Source organism: Podarcis raffonei, chromosome 7 (genome assembly GCF_027172205.1).
Source record: "Podarcis raffonei isolate rPodRaf1 chromosome 7, rPodRaf1.pri, whole genome shotgun sequence".
Taxonomy (NCBI): Eukaryota; Metazoa; Chordata; class Lepidosauria; order Squamata; family Lacertidae; genus Podarcis; species Podarcis raffonei.
This window is the reverse complement of record NC_070608.1, coordinates 4645001-4660256: the sequence shown is the minus strand read 5'-3', so window position 1 is coordinate 4660256 and position 15256 is coordinate 4645001. Positions and strand designations below refer to the sequence as shown.

At 46.3% G+C, this 15256-nt stretch overlaps 1 protein-coding gene across 3 annotated transcripts in view; it reads left to right on the top strand.

Annotated features, from left to right (window-relative positions):
* Positions 1-15256, top strand: part of ADGRB1 (adhesion G protein-coupled receptor B1) — a 394399-nt gene that overhangs the window by 170465 nt on the left and 208678 nt on the right. For 2 of the 3 annotated variants that reach the window (XM_053395176.1, XM_053395178.1), the window contains exons 4-6: positions 10665-10772; positions 12342-12506; positions 13767-13931. In XM_053395176.1, the coding sequence (XP_053251151.1) occupies positions 10665-10772; positions 12342-12506; positions 13767-13931 (438 nt within the window). Of the gene's footprint in view, positions 1-10664; positions 10773-12341; positions 12507-13766; positions 13934-15256 lie in introns of all 3 variants that reach the window. The other variant, XM_053395177.1, reaches the window with a different exon arrangement.

The following is a 15256-nucleotide window of genomic DNA, read 5'->3' as shown; positions in this document are numbered from 1 at the left end:
ACCATAGCTTTAGCTATACCGACCTTTGTCGGCAAGGTGTTATCTCTGCTTTTTAAGATGCTGTCTAGGTTTGTCATTGCTTTTCTCCCAAGAAGCAGCCATCTTTTAATTTCATGACTGCTGTCACCATCTGCAGTGATCATGGAGCCCAAGAAAGTAAAATCTCTCACTGCCTCCATTTCCAACTGTGGAGGCAGAGCAAAGCCAATAGGACCATCAGTTGCCCTCTCCTGCCCTGTGTTTTCGGATGCATTGAAGGTTGCTGTCCTTTCTGCAGTGCTGAACTGAGATTCGGTTCCTGTTCTAGCCACCCACTCTGTGTGGGATTGAGGGACTGGCATACGACACTGTAATTTGCCCCAGGCTGCAAACACGTATTGGGCACAGTGCCCACCCAGAATTTAGGCCAGTGTGTCATGCTGTCAGGTCTCTACCCCAAGGAAGTTACCAGCCGGTGGCAACCACAAGGGAGGAAAGAAATAAACAAAGACCAGCCAACACCTTCTGCAGCCTCAGATTCCAACCCAAGAAAAGCAATAAAGGGCACTAGCATTTCATAGGTGGCGTTAGCTTTTGCATATATAAATACCGGCTTCCGAGTGTCTTCATAGGCAAAAGTCTGACGCCTCCAGGGTCTTGGTGAGAATTACTGTTTATTGCAGATTGAAAACAGAATTACTTCAGGTTTAACAACAGCCATTTTCCTTTCCCCCAGCTGGTGTCTTTTCTTTCCGTCCAGCCAGTTTGGTTTTGTTGTTGTTGTTTTTTGGGGGGGAGAAAAGCCGGTCTGTAGGACAGCATCTAGAGTTTGTAGTAATTTCTGTTTATCGCTTGCTCAAGGCAAAGAACCCAGCGATCCCTTCCTTGCTAATTCAGACACGGAGACCTCTGCCATCTATTGGACGTGGACCAAGGTAGCGGTTTCACAGGCCAAACACATCTCAGCAGCCAGCAACTAGCATCATCTGCCCATTATGTGAGGGGGGGGGGCGGGAAGAGATGTACTTTGTCTAGTGGACAAGGAAGGCATGGTTTGGTGGAAAGCAAGGAGAAAATCTGGCAAATTCTTATCTGGGATCTGACAGCGGGCCCTCCCAAAGAATTTGTAGATAATTAACAGAATTAATATTCTGTTAATATTAATGTTAATATTAATATTAATATTAATATTCTGTTAATATTAATGGCGCTGTGGGTAAAATGTTAATATTAATGGCGCTGTGGGTAAAAGCCTCAGCGCCTAGGGCTTGCTGATCGAAAGGTCGGCGGTTCGAATCCCCGCGGCGGGGTGCGCTCCCGTTGCTCGGTCCCAGCACCTGCCAACCTAGCAGTTCGAAAGCACCCCCAGGTGCAAGTAGATAAATAGGGACCGCTTACTGGCGGGAAGTTAAATGGCATTTCCGTGTGCTGCGCTGGCTCGCCAGATGCAGCTTTGTCACGCTGGCCACGTGACCCGGAAGTGTCTTCGGACAGCGCTGGCCCCCAGCCTCTTAAGTGAGATGGGCGCACAACCCTAGAGTCTGTCAAGACTGGCCCGTACGGGCAGGGGTACCTTTACCTTTACCTTTAACAGAATTATAAAACCATAGAGATGGAAGCGGCCCAAAGAACCATCTAGTCTAACACCCTGGAATGCAGGAATCACAGGTATTCCCATAAAAGGGTTGCTCTAAAATCTGCATTTACTGGAGTTTAGCATCAAATTTGGTGTTAGGGAACCTAACACCAGCTGACAGTGGTCTAAAACAAATCTGACCATGGTCTACAGCTGCTTGTTAGCATCTGAGACTTGGCACACCTTGTCACAGGTATGAAGTGATGGAGAAATTGGTCAGTTTCCATTATTATCAGTTTCTCATTTCTCCAGTCTTAAATTCCGTTCTCCACAATTCTGCATTCGTTTGTGATTTATTTATTTTTTAAAAAACCAAGTATTTTAGCAAATTTTCTCCAGATAGGCACATTTTTCCTAGTAGGATGCATTTGTGTAATGATATTTTCACTAATTTGTGCATTTCATGAACATTTCCCCCTTAATATATGCATCTGAACAGTGGTAATTGTTAAGAACAGCCGTGTTTCTGTTTGTGTAATGTTTCCGTAGGCAGCAGTTAGTGAGCTTTACATTAAAATGCAAAGTGAACTGGATTTCTCCCCCCCCTCCCTACTGTTGTGCAACAATAACTATAAATTCTTCAGCAAACCGAAGTCTGAATAAGAGTCTACCAGTTGCATGCTCCTTTAGGCCTGGGATGCTACAGGGCTTGTCCATGCCCTTGGCATGATGGGAAATGTAGTTCCCATGTGATCAAGAGGGCCTTGGAGCAATCAGGTGTCCAAACGTTGATAGCCAGAGCCTCTCAACCTCCCCAGCTGTCACAGCACAGTTGTTTAGGGTTGGACAGGACTGATCCTTGTTGCTTCTTAGGAGACCTTTGTGGGAATGTTCAGGGATGCAGGAGAGGATATATTGTTTGATTATAGCCTTTCCAACTTGTATTAACAAGTTCACAATTTAGCAGAGTAACATTCCCCCTTTTAAACTTGCAGCAGTTGCATTTGCTCAGGCTCGCTAAAGCCTCTATAATAACTGTTCTGGTATTTCCCCCTTTATTCCCTCATAAAAGATAAGACATGACACAGTCTTCTATAAAAGTATAAAAAAGAGTTTACTCACATTCTGTCCACAATCAGATCCCAGAAGGCAGACTTAGCTTAGAAAAGTAACATACACCTGGAAACTGTCTCATAAGGAGACAGTCCCTCTGTCCTCTTTTGGCTGGAGGCCAAGAGAACATCTTTGGCTAAGCAGATGTTGCTTCTTCAATGCATGTGGTCAAAGAGAGAGAGATGGCTGCCCTGCCCTGTGCTTTTGTTGTTACCTGCACAGGTGAGGCCACGCTCACCTCTAGTCACATGCAGAGGAAGTCTGTCCCAGCCCAGAAGGAAACAGGAAGTTTACCTGCTGGCTGGACAAACATGTTAACTCTAGGAATGTTGTACTTGACTGCTCTTGTGTTTCACATCCCACAACCTTGAGTCAGTCATGCTCTCTTAGCATAACGTACCTCACAGGGTTGTTGTGAGGGGGGGGGAATGGAGGAGAGAAAGCCCTGTTAATTCTTGGAGAGAAGGTGGGCTTTAAATGCATTAGAATTACGACTGGAAAAGTGGGCAGACACTTGCCTCAAGCCTTCATGTGTTGGCGAAATAATCAGTGTTCCGGAAGACATTTCTAATTAATTCAGACTTCACACTGGAGTCTAAATTAACAGCGGAGAAGTGCTTTTTTAAAATAGTTGTGCAGCAGAACTAGCAGTTTCCACCCACCCCTGCTTCAATTCAGAATATACATTTCCAAACAGCCTCCTCACAGTATGTGATGCTAAAACAGTATTTTTCTTTTTGTCATAATTAAACCTTTCACACCCAAAATACACAGAAACTTCAGAAAATAGGAACGGCGTGTGCTGTAGGCAGGCTCTAGCTACATAGAACAGCAATGTGCCTCCCTCCGAAAGATCAATACATCTCACGATACTGTAGGTATACTCAGTGATAGGACACCTGCTTTGCATGTAGAAGGTCTCAGGTTCAATCCCTGGGATTCCCAGGGAGGGCTGGGGATATTTTTTGTCAGAAACACTAGAGAGTGTCTGCCAGTCAATGCCCTAGAGCAGGGGTGGCCAACTCCCAAGAGACTGCAATCTACTCATAGAGTTAAAAACTGGCAGTGACCCCTTTTTTGGGGTTCAGGTCAAAGTTGTTGAGCTTCTTTTAGGGATGAGGAAAGCCCCGTTTTGGGGGGTGCAGGGCAAATATGTTGAGGGTTTTTTTTAGGGGAGCCAAACTTGTTGAACTTCTTTGAGGGGAGCCAGTGATCTACCAGTGATCTACCACAGATGTCCAGTGATCTGTCTGTTGGACATGCCTGCCCTGAAACTGATGGACTATGCAGAATTAGTCCATCTATATAACAGGAAGAATTCGAAACCTGAGGGACCAGAGATTCTCAGAAGATTGGAGTAAATTTACAGACTATTTGAAACTCATGCTGGCTGCTTTGAGAACACTGTCCAGCCATCTCGTCCTCTGTTGTCCCCTTCTCCTTGTGCCCTCCACCTTTCCCAACATCAGGGTCTTTTCCAGGGAGTCTTCTCTTCTCCTGAGGTGGCCAAAGTAATGGAGCCTCAGCTTCAGGATCTGTCCTTCCAGGGAGCACTCAGGGCTGATTTCCTTCAGAATGGAGAGGTTTGATCTTCTTGCAGTCCATGGGACTCTCAAGAGTCTCCTCCAGCACCAGAATTCAAAAGCATCAATTCTTCGGCAGATCATATGCTTACCCTCAAAGAGGGAACTTGGAGTTGAGCTCAACCGATGGTAAGACTTTCGCAGGTTGAGGAGCGAAGACCATGATTTCAAGCTGCTTTGAATTGGTGCTTGAGCAGGGTGAATTCCCATCACCGTCACCTACCCAGCCAATTAATAAATAAATCCAAGCTGAAGCAACAGTATGTCAACACGCTCCCTGGCACGTCGTCGCAAAGTGCCATCGCCTGTGGGTTTCATGAGACGGTGCCACAGAGCGGGCTGAGAACATCACCAGCAGCTCCTGTTTACTCTCTGAAAACGATAGCAGCGAGGGAGCCAGTTGAATTGGGTGCACGCTGCCGTCTGGCAAACAGCAGCGTCTGACATTTCAGAATATATACGCAGATCAGGCGTGGCAGAGACTTCCCACTCCTTGTTCTGCAGGCTTGGTTCTCCACCTCCACCACCACGCCAGGCAGCTGTCGAAACTGATGCACATCAAAGGGCTGGCTCGCTCAACACGCTTCTCTCAGAAACAACTTGGGGATCCGTATGTTTTCCCTGACATTCAAAGGGTTCCTGATCATGGGCTTGCTGCTGCCTGACACCCACCCCTCAAATGCCCCAAAATATCACCCCTTGCGAGATAACATGAAGCGTCTCCCTCGTGTGCTCAGGGTGACAGAAGAGTTCTTCTGCATCAGCTGGGCTTGTAAACGGTTCCTTGACGTGCTATGTGTGGGATAAGCCTGCTGTCAGTCAGTAATGCCTTAATACTCCTTCGCTGAGAGATGACCTTTTACAAGATCTACATCATAAAAAAATATTTAAAAACCCCACAAGGATTGCTGTGGCAGATCAGGCTTCTGCCACAGGTTGCGCGACATGAATAATGAGTCTTGGCACTGACATGGCACATTGACGCACCTGACAGTCATCGGCGGAGTGAAGCACCTTTCCCACGAAGAAAGCTTACAGCATTTTGCATTATTTAACTTGGAGGGAAGGCAGCTAAGGAGAGGCACGATGGAATGTTTCTAGGCATGGGGTGGGGAAAGCAGATAGAGGGAACTCTCTTCCCCTGGCCTCTCTCATCATAATGGAACTAGGACTTGGGGGGGGGGAGGAATCTGGTGCAGTTCACATTGAAAGGAGAATCTACCTGATTCATACTTCCCAAAACAATGCACAAAGCGAAACACAACCGATCCACCAAAAGCCTCGCTTCCCTGAATTTTGCAAAGCAGTTGGTCAGTCAAATATCTCTCACATAAATGGTAAAGGGCGTATATTATTGAATGATGAAAGGTGTATATTATTGAAAAGAGCTTGTGGGAAATGCGCCTGCTGGACAAAAGTGCATACCAACATGTGTAGGATAGGAGAATTTTGACGAGGAAGTAAAAACAGCGACTGATTTTGAAATGTGGAGAATGGAAGATTCTGATTCATCCAAGGCCATGTGCCTCCTCCATGAGATGCCCAAAAGGTGGCAACATGAGAACAGGGCCTTTTCTGCAGTGGCTCTTGGTTCGTGGAATGCTCTCCCCAGGGAGAAAAAAGTAGGCACCAGATGAAAACGTTTCTGTTTAACCAGGCCTTTAGCTGCTTAACATCCCAGGGCCCTTTAAATGTGTTTGTGTGAAGGGGGTTCTTATTATTATGCATTTCTTGTCCTCATTTTGCATTTGTATGTTGTAAACCACCCTGTTCTTGGGAGAAAAGCAATGACAAACCTAGACAGCATCTTAAAAAGCAGAGACATCACCTTGCCAACAAAGGTCCATATAGTTAAAGCTATGGTTTTCCCAGTAGTGATGTATGGAAGTGAGAGCTGGACCATAAAGAAGGCTGATCGCCCAAGAATTGATGCTTTTGAATTCTGGTGTTGGAGGAGACTCTTGAGAGTCCCATGGACTGCAAGAAGATCCAACCTATCCATTCTTAAGGAAATCAGCCCTGAGTGCTCACTGGAAGGACAGATCCTGAAGCTGAGGCTCCAAGACTTTGGCCACCTCCTGAGAAGAGAAGACTCCCTGGAAAAGACCCTGATGTTGGGAAAGATGGAGGGCACAAGGAGAAGGGGACGACAGAGGACGAGATGGTGGGACAGTGTTCTCGAAGCTACCTGCATGAGTTTGACCAAACTGCGGGAGGCAGTGGAAGACAGGAGGGCCTGGCGTGCTCTGGTCCATGGGGTCATGAAGAGTCGGACACGACTAAACGACTAAACAACAACAAACCACCCTGTGATCTTCAGATGAAATGGGTTACACAAATTTTAATAAAGGAGGAGGAGGAGAAATGAGAAACTGTAATTGACATTTTTGCCCACGCTAAGTTAGAACTCAGGGTTATTCCTGTGAATCTAATTGACTGTAGGCTCTAGACAGACCCAAGGAGTTTAATTATTGATACATACCACAGAATTTATACCTAAGAGCATAAGAAAATCCTGCCTGATCAAGCCAAGATCTAGTGCAGCATTCTGTTCTCAAAATGGCCAACCAGATACCCCCTGGAAATCTGCAAGGAGGCCTCAAGCACAACAGCCCTCTCCCTTCCTGTGCGTAGCTGTCAACTTTCCCCTTTTCTTGCAAGGAATCCTATTTGGAATAAGGGAATGTCCCTTTAAAAAAGGAAAACATTGATAGAAGCTTTGCCACCTTTGACTATGGTGGCAGAGCACAGCCACCATGGCTAGAGCATGCTGCTGACAATGCCAAGGTTGCAGGTTCAATCCCTGTAAGGAGCAGCTACATATTCCTGCATTGCAGGGGGTTGGACTAGATGACCCCCAGGGTCCTACCCAAGTGTAGGACTCTATGAGAAGCACATTTCTGAGTATCTCCCCTACCATAATTTCAGATACAACAGTGCCTTTGCCCTTGAATTTGAACAATTCACTTTTAGAACCATCCAAGTTGCTGGTCATTACAGACTCCTGCAGAGATGAGTTTCCCAGTTCCACATAGTTGGCTGCCCAAGATCCTTCAAAGAGAGGACTGTCCTCTGTAAAGGAGGGCACATGTCCACCCTGCCACTGAAGGCCCAAGATCTCCTCCTCATTTAATGCGAAACCTAAGGCAAGAAGAATTGTTGCTTTTGAATTCTGGTGCTGGAGGAGACTCTTGAGAGTCCCATGGACTGCAAGAAGATCAAACCTATCCATTCTTAAGGAAATCAGCCCCGAGTGCTCCCTGGAAGGACAGATCCTGAAGCTGAGGCTCCAATACTTTGGCCACCTCACGAGAAGAGAAGACTCCCTGGAAAAGACCCTGATGTTGGGAAAGATGGAGGGCACAAGGAGAAGGGGACGACGGAGGACGAGATGGTGGGACAGTGTTCTCAAAGCTCCCAAAATGAGTTTGACCAAACTGCGGGAGGCAGTGGAGGACAGGAGGGCCTGGCGTGCTCTGGTCCATGGGGTCACGAAGAGTCAGACACGACTAAACGACTAAACAACAACAACAAGGCTACAAGTACCTTTGTTGTTGTGGAACTTCTGGTGACCCATAGACCGTCGAAGGCTCCCAGTTCAACTCAAGACCAGATGCTGGGGAATGGACTCTGATTTTTGGGCGGGTTGTCAGGTGGCCTCAGTGGGGGCTTTTGTTTTTGTTCTCCCAAGAAAAAGACCTTCTTAAAATTCAGGCCTTTTGCCCCATCAGCTTTAATTAGCAACAGGCACAGCAGCTGAGACCAGGCACACCAGCAGGGGAGCAGAAAGCAATCACACAACTCATTAGCAAGCGTGATCAGTCATTAGGAGCGGTTCATCAGGTGGAACCCTGGTGCCGAGCAGGAGAAAGGCCGATGGGATTATCTCCCGCTGAACAAACTTGCTGGATCCTGCCAGAGAATTTGTCTTCTTCCTTGCCACCAGCAGGAACCATGCTGGAAAGCACAGAAGTTCTGTTAACAAAAAGAGAATATATATAGAGAGAGAGACATTATCAAATTTCGAAAAGCTTCCTTAACCTAACAGTTACCTAGTCCAGCCCACACTTCACCATCTTCTCTGCAAGAATATCAGGGGCTACTTTGTCAAAAGCCGTACTGAAATTAAACTTGTCTTCGTCTTTCCACTTGTCTCTTTAACAACCATCAGCCACCCAAATATAGCTGAGCATGTGTGTTATACTTGCAGACACACAGAATATTAGCCTTGGTCTCTAATAGCAGGACTGCTCACTGCTATGTTCCCAAAGAGAAGAGATGCACTCTGCATATCGTAGGGTTGGGAATTTTCCTTGAAGCGGCCACAGCTATGCAGCTTGGTTAATGCAAGAATCATAGAATCATAGAATCATAGAATCATAGAGTTGGAAGAGACGGCAAGGGCCATCGAGTCCAACCCCCTGCCAAGCAGGAAACACCATCAGAGCACTCCTGACATATGGTTGTCAAGCCTCTGCTTAAAGACCTCCAAAGAAGGAGACTCCACCACACTCCTTGGCAGCAAATTCCACTGTTGAACAGCTCTTACTGTCAGGAAGTTCTTCCTAAGGTTTAGGTGGAATCTTCTTTCCTGCAGTTTGGATCCATTGCTCCGTGTTCGCTTATCTGGAGCAGCAGAAAACAACCTTTCTCCCTCCTCTATGTGACATCCTTTTATATATTTGAACATGGCTATCATATCACCCCTTAACCTCCTCTTCTCCAGGCTAAACATGCCCAGCTCCCTTAGCCGTTCCTCATAAGGCATCGTTTCCAGGCCTTTGACCATTTTGGTTGCCCTCCTCTGGACACGTTCCAGTTTGTCAGTGTCCTTCTTGAACTGTGGTGCCCAGAACTGGACACAGTACTCCAGGTGAGGTCTGACCAGAGCAGAATACAGTGGCACTATTACTTCCCTTGATCTAGATGCTATACTCCTATTGATGCAGCCCAGAATTGCATTGGCTTTTTTAGCTGCCGCGTCACACTGTTGGCTCATGTCAAGTTTGTGGTCAACCAAGACTCCTAGATCCTTTTCACATGTACTGCTCTCAAGCCAGGTGTCACCCATCTTGTATTTGTGCCTCTCATTTTTTTTGCCCAAGTGCAATACTTTACATTTCTCCCTGTTAAAATTCATCTTGCTTGTTTTGGCCCAGTTCTCCAATCTGTCAAGGTCGTTTTGAAGTGTGATCCTGAAAGAAAACGGGAACAGCTTGCTGGATCTGGTCATTGATTCATATTATTATTATTATTATTATTATTATTATTATTATTATTATATTAGTACTCTGCTCATGTGACAAGGTTGCCCCATCCACTCTGGGCAGCTTCCAACAGGATATGCAAAAACACAACAACAACAACAACAACAACAACAACAACAACAACAACAACAACGAATATCACACATTAAAAGCCTCCCGATACAGGGCTGCCTTCAGATGTCTACAGAAGGTCATATAATTATTTATCTCTTTGACATCTGATGGAAGGGCATTCCACAGGAATAATAATAACCTAGTCCAGCATCCTGTTCTCAGATTGGCCAGCCTGTGCGAAACCAGCAAGCAGGAGTCAAATGCAAGAGCCTTTTCTCCTCCCGTGGTTTCCAGCAATTGGTAGTCAGAAGTATTGCTGTCTCCGACCATGGAGGCAGGACAGAGCAGAGCGCCCATCTCTTGGCCTGGTCACTGAGGTCCAGCTTCAAGGACCTTCTGGCGGTTCCCGCACTGTGAGAAGTGAGGTTGCAGGGAACCAGGCACAGGGCCTTCTCGGTAGTGGCACCAATCCTGTGGAACACCCTCCCATCAGGTGTCAAGGAGATGAGCAACTACATAACCTTTAGAAGACATTTGAAGGCAGCCCTGTTTAGGGAAGTCTTTAATGTTTAATGTTTTATTCTGTTTTTATATATGCTGGAAGCTTCCCAGAGTGGCTGGGGCAACCCAGTCAGATGGGCAGGGTACAAATAATGAAATTATTATTAAAATTATTCTTGTTGACAGCTGCCCAAAGTTGCTGGGGAAACTATTATTATTATTATTATTATTTATATTACTGTGCTTCTTCATGGATGTCCATCCCTTCTAAGCTAAACCATACCTTTATGCTTGGAATGCCGTGGGAACGAGGAAGGGGTTAAAAAGCATTGATGGTGTCACATCTTCTAAAAATACTCCTATGTTTTTAATAGCCGTGAGGCAGAAGTTCAACGGGGGCTTTGTGGTTTGGTGTTTCTATGGGGAAATGGTCAACATGACTCTAAGTACTGACGCAACAGGTGCTTTGATTACGAAATGTTTCGACATGTGCTTCGCTTTGCCTTTGAAATGAAATTTCATGGTGGGGGAAAATGCTTTGCAGAATCAGTGGATGGTTGATTTACGCTGGACCCTCCTTTTTAATCCTAGCCAATGGACACTACAATTCCCGAAGCCAGTCATTGAGGTCCACAGATAACCGGAAGAGAGATGATGTTGACGACATGCAACAGTATGGGTACCCTGCGCCTCAAATAGGTAAGTCATTAACACAACTGAAAGGAGGTTGAGGTAGTCATTGACTCGGTTATGTTTACCAGTGTATAAGGTATCTGAGAAAGGAAATTGATACACAACGGCTTCACACAATTCCTGTATGACCCAGCCAGAGTTAAGCACATTTTAAGTCCAGTTAGTTTCAACAGAGCACAGATTTGCACATGTTTAACTTTCCCATTAAAACCAATGGAATTTAAAAGTGCTGGGATGTGGCAGGGCATGCGCAGCCGACACAGATTCCCTGTGTGGATCGTGCATCACGAAATGAGACATATGCAGAATTTAGTAAACTAATCTATGCAGTCATTGGATCACAGCCCTGACAATTTAATACATTCCAGCTCTAATTTTTCTGGAGGCTAACACCACTTCTGCTAATCCTTGGGTATTTGATGTTTAAATGGTGCATAATTTTGACTATAGGAGACGGAATTAATTCTGACTTGGAGGAGGCGAGAGCAACCTCATTTGAATGTGCGATTCGAGGACAGAGGGGCCTGCAAAAATGCAGGAACCAGTCACTGAAAGGGCAAAGCGGTTTTTTCAATCCCTGCAGTCAATACTTCTGTTCGCCAACAGCATCACAGAAGGGGCCTCAACTCGGTAGCAAAGCAAAGGCCTTACAGTGGGAGTAGCCAACGTGGTGCTATCCAGACACCATTAGACTATAACCAGGAACAGCATCTCCACTAGGCAGCATCAGAAATGTCAGCCCCACCTCCGGCGATTCCTCTGGAGTCTCCACACTTGGAGATTTACTAGCCTAGCCATACAAAAATGTCTTGTGCCTCTGGCCTAGGACCCTCGTACCTACGGGACCGCCTCTCCCGGTCTGCCCCACAGAGAGCCTCAAGGTCCATAAATAGCAACACCCTAGTGGTCCCGGGCCCTAAGGAAGTTAGATTAGCTTCAGTCAAAGCCGGGGCCTTTTCAACACTGGCCCCGGCCTGGTGGAATGCTCTGCCTCATGAGACCAGGGCCCTGCAGGATCTGATTTCTTTCTGCAGGGCCTGTAAGACAGAGTTGTTCTGCCTGCCCTTTGGCTTGGAGCCAGTTTGATTCCCTCCCCCTCTTTCTCTTTTATTTTTCCTTTCTCCTCCTGTGATGAGGCTGCATTCTAATATTTTAATGTTTCAATATTTTAATGTTGTATTTTAATCCTGTTTTTAAGTTGTATTCATTCAACTTGTTTTTATTATTCCTTGTTAGCCACCCTGAGCCTGGCCTTGGCTGGGGAGGCCAGGGTATAAATAAAAATTATTATTATTATTATTATTATTATTATTATTATTATTATTATTAATGCCAGCTCTGAATGCTTCTCCCATCAATACCAGCCACCATGGCAATGGGGAGAGATGATGGGAGATGATGGGATCTTTGGTTTTGCACCATGCTGGATACTTCCCACTTTACATGCAATGTTGTCCCAGGCCACTGCCAGGTAGGAGGGCCAGGAATGGTACCTGGTCAGCATTTTGGAGAGCCCCCCGCCAGGTGGAGCAGACAGACCTGGGCCAGATGTTCACATGTTCTGCACCCTGACAGGTGATCCAGCTGCTGAGGAATGGTCCCCATGGAGCGTGTGTTCGACCACCTGCGGGGAGGGCTGGCAGACTAGGACGAGGTTCTGTGTGTCGTATTCCTACAGCACCCAATGCAGTGGGCCCCTCCGGGAGCAGCGGCAGTGCAACAACTCCGCCGTCTGTCCAGGTGATAACCTTCCACACCGCACATGTAATTCTCCCTGCCACTACCTCCCCAATCACAGGGAAGTGGGTGCTGTATCTACTCATCTGCATGCTAAAAGGCTGTGCTCAAAGGTCAAGTGATTTCTGCAACAAAGGAAGCGGAATTCTGCAACCTGAGTGGATCACCTCCCACCCCCTAAGCAAATTTCTGCAATTAGTATGCATAATTTATGGAGCTACACCGGGTGTTAAAGCCCCCAGCCCAAGGAAAATGGATTGTATTCAGCTACCTCCATCATTCTGACATTTCACCCATGCTCTCTAGAGAGACAGAAACTTGCTTTGCAACTTGCAAGACATTCACAAATCCACTGACTTCACTCTGGCGACAAAAATGTTGCCAACTTGAGCGGTTTCTTTAAAAAAAATAATCAACAAGCAAGCAAGGTTATTATTGAGGTCAGGGTGTTGGAGGGATTCATTCTGTCTGTGTAGCTTCCCATAAAAAATGACCTGATTATTTACTTATTTATTTATTATTTACTTTTGGATACTAATGGGAAGATGGGCACTATAAAGGTAAAGGGACCCCTGACTATTAGGTCCAGTTGTGGCCAACTCTGGGGTTGTGGCACTCATCTCGCTTTACTGGCTGAGGGAGTCAGTGTACAGCTTCTGGGTCATGTGGCCAGCATGACTAAGCCGCTTCTGGCAAATCAGAGCAGCGCACGGAAACGCCATTTACCTTCCCGCCAGAGCGGTACCTATTTATCTACTTGCACTTTGAGGTGCTTTCAAACTGCTAGGTGCGCAGGAGCTGGGACCGAGCAACGGGAGCTCACCCCATCGCGGGGATTCGAACCTCCGACCTTCTGATCGGCAAGTCCTAGGCTCTGTGGTTTAACCCACAGCGCCTTTTGGATACTAATGGGAAGATGGGTACTATCCCCCAGGAATAAACCTCATTGAAACCTCCTCATTCACACGTCACAAGCATTACTTAAAAGCGTAAATAAAACACAATTTCTTCATGTTTACAAGGATGGCTTTGGACTCTAAGTCTACATGATGGGAGCTAGTTTCTTACAGTTGCTTCATGCAGGAGAGAGATGGGGGGGGGAGCTTGGGAGTTTGGCAGGAGGCCACAAAGTACATTTCCCCGTCTCTTCTAGTCTCAATGCTTCCCCTTTGCTGACTGGAGGCATGTAAGTTTGCTTATGCTTAAGACGAGCAATAACCAAGCTGACAGCTACTTGGTTGACCTCCTCTGCTTTCATTTCAGTCCATGGGACATGGGACGAGTGGTCTCCGTGGAGCCTGTGCTCATCGACCTGTGGCCGAGGGTACAGGGATCGCACACGGACCTGCAAACCTCCTCAGTTTGGCGGCAACCCTTGCGAAGGACCCGAAAAGCAAACCAAGTTCTGCAACATCGCACTTTGCCCCGGTAAGTTGGCAAAGAAACTTTCCCCACTTGCTCTTCAGTGGGTGAGGCTTTGGGCTCAAAGGGGCACCGATGAATTAGGAAACTTGGAAGCTCCATACCATAATTTCTCCCCATACCTGAGAGTTCCAAATTACCTCCCCTTGCTTTCTAGGCGAGAGGAACCCATGCATTGCAGCAGGGTTTGCAGACTGGGGCCTTCCAGATGTTTGGATTGCACCTCCAATCAGCTTCAGCCAGCAACATCTGGAAGGCACCAAATGGAGAGAGGGTGGATGAAGGGTTCTCAATCTCATATTTCCAAATTTTGCACAAATGCAAATGCAGTTTGACACAATTTTCACTTCATTGGTGTCTACCTTCCTCCCTTCCACACACACACACACACACACACACACACACCATGAGCCCATTGAAATAACATGGTATGGACAGAAATTTGAAAATTGCAAAGATAAAAGAAGGGTTTTTTAAAAAAATAGTTTCTTCATATTTACAAGGTTGGCTTTGAACTCTAAGTGTACATTGTGGAAGCCTGTTTTATGGCTGCCTCATGCAGGGAAGAGGTGAGAGAAAATGGTGGAGATTGGGGTTTAGTGAGAAGCCACAAAGTGTATTTGCCCCTGACTTTCTGTTAGTCTCTGCTGGGATACTGCTGGGGAGATGGGGGCATTTGGCAGGCCCCCAGCTGGCTCCAGCCACAGGCCGGCAGCCGGGCGATCTCTGGTACAGCATCAATCAGCAACATGAACCTCAGATACGTTTAGAGATTCGCACGCTCTTATCAGCAGAGTGAATAACTTCTCACAACGGAAGTGGTGGACAGTGACATGTGTAACAGTAATTTACAGGCGTTTATTCAGCATAGTTCAGGATCAAAGGAAAAAACATGTCTGCTTCCCTTTGTGTCCAACAAAACAGTGATAATGCAAAAGCTATATACAAACGGAAGTTCCCAGCAAGTCTGTGCTGGCATGTGACACACAACAGTCATACCTGTTCCCTTTTAAGGTGGAACGGAACTATATCCTAACAGTCTCAACCTTGCCCTTTTCTGGCTGGGGGCATGCAAGGTTGTTTATACCCAACATTGTCGACAGTGTGTACTGGACAGTCAAAGATGAAGTGCAATGGAAAAAAAGTGCCTGAAAATGATGAAAATCTAGCAGTCTGAAGCCAGATACCACCACCCTCAATAAGTGTCACTATTTTCCAGGGACATTCCTGATTTAGAGAAGCCATCCCAGTTCCTAATTTGATCCCCTAATGTCCCACTTTTCCTTAGGATGTCCCTATTTTCATTGGAGAAATGGTGGAGGGTACGCAGT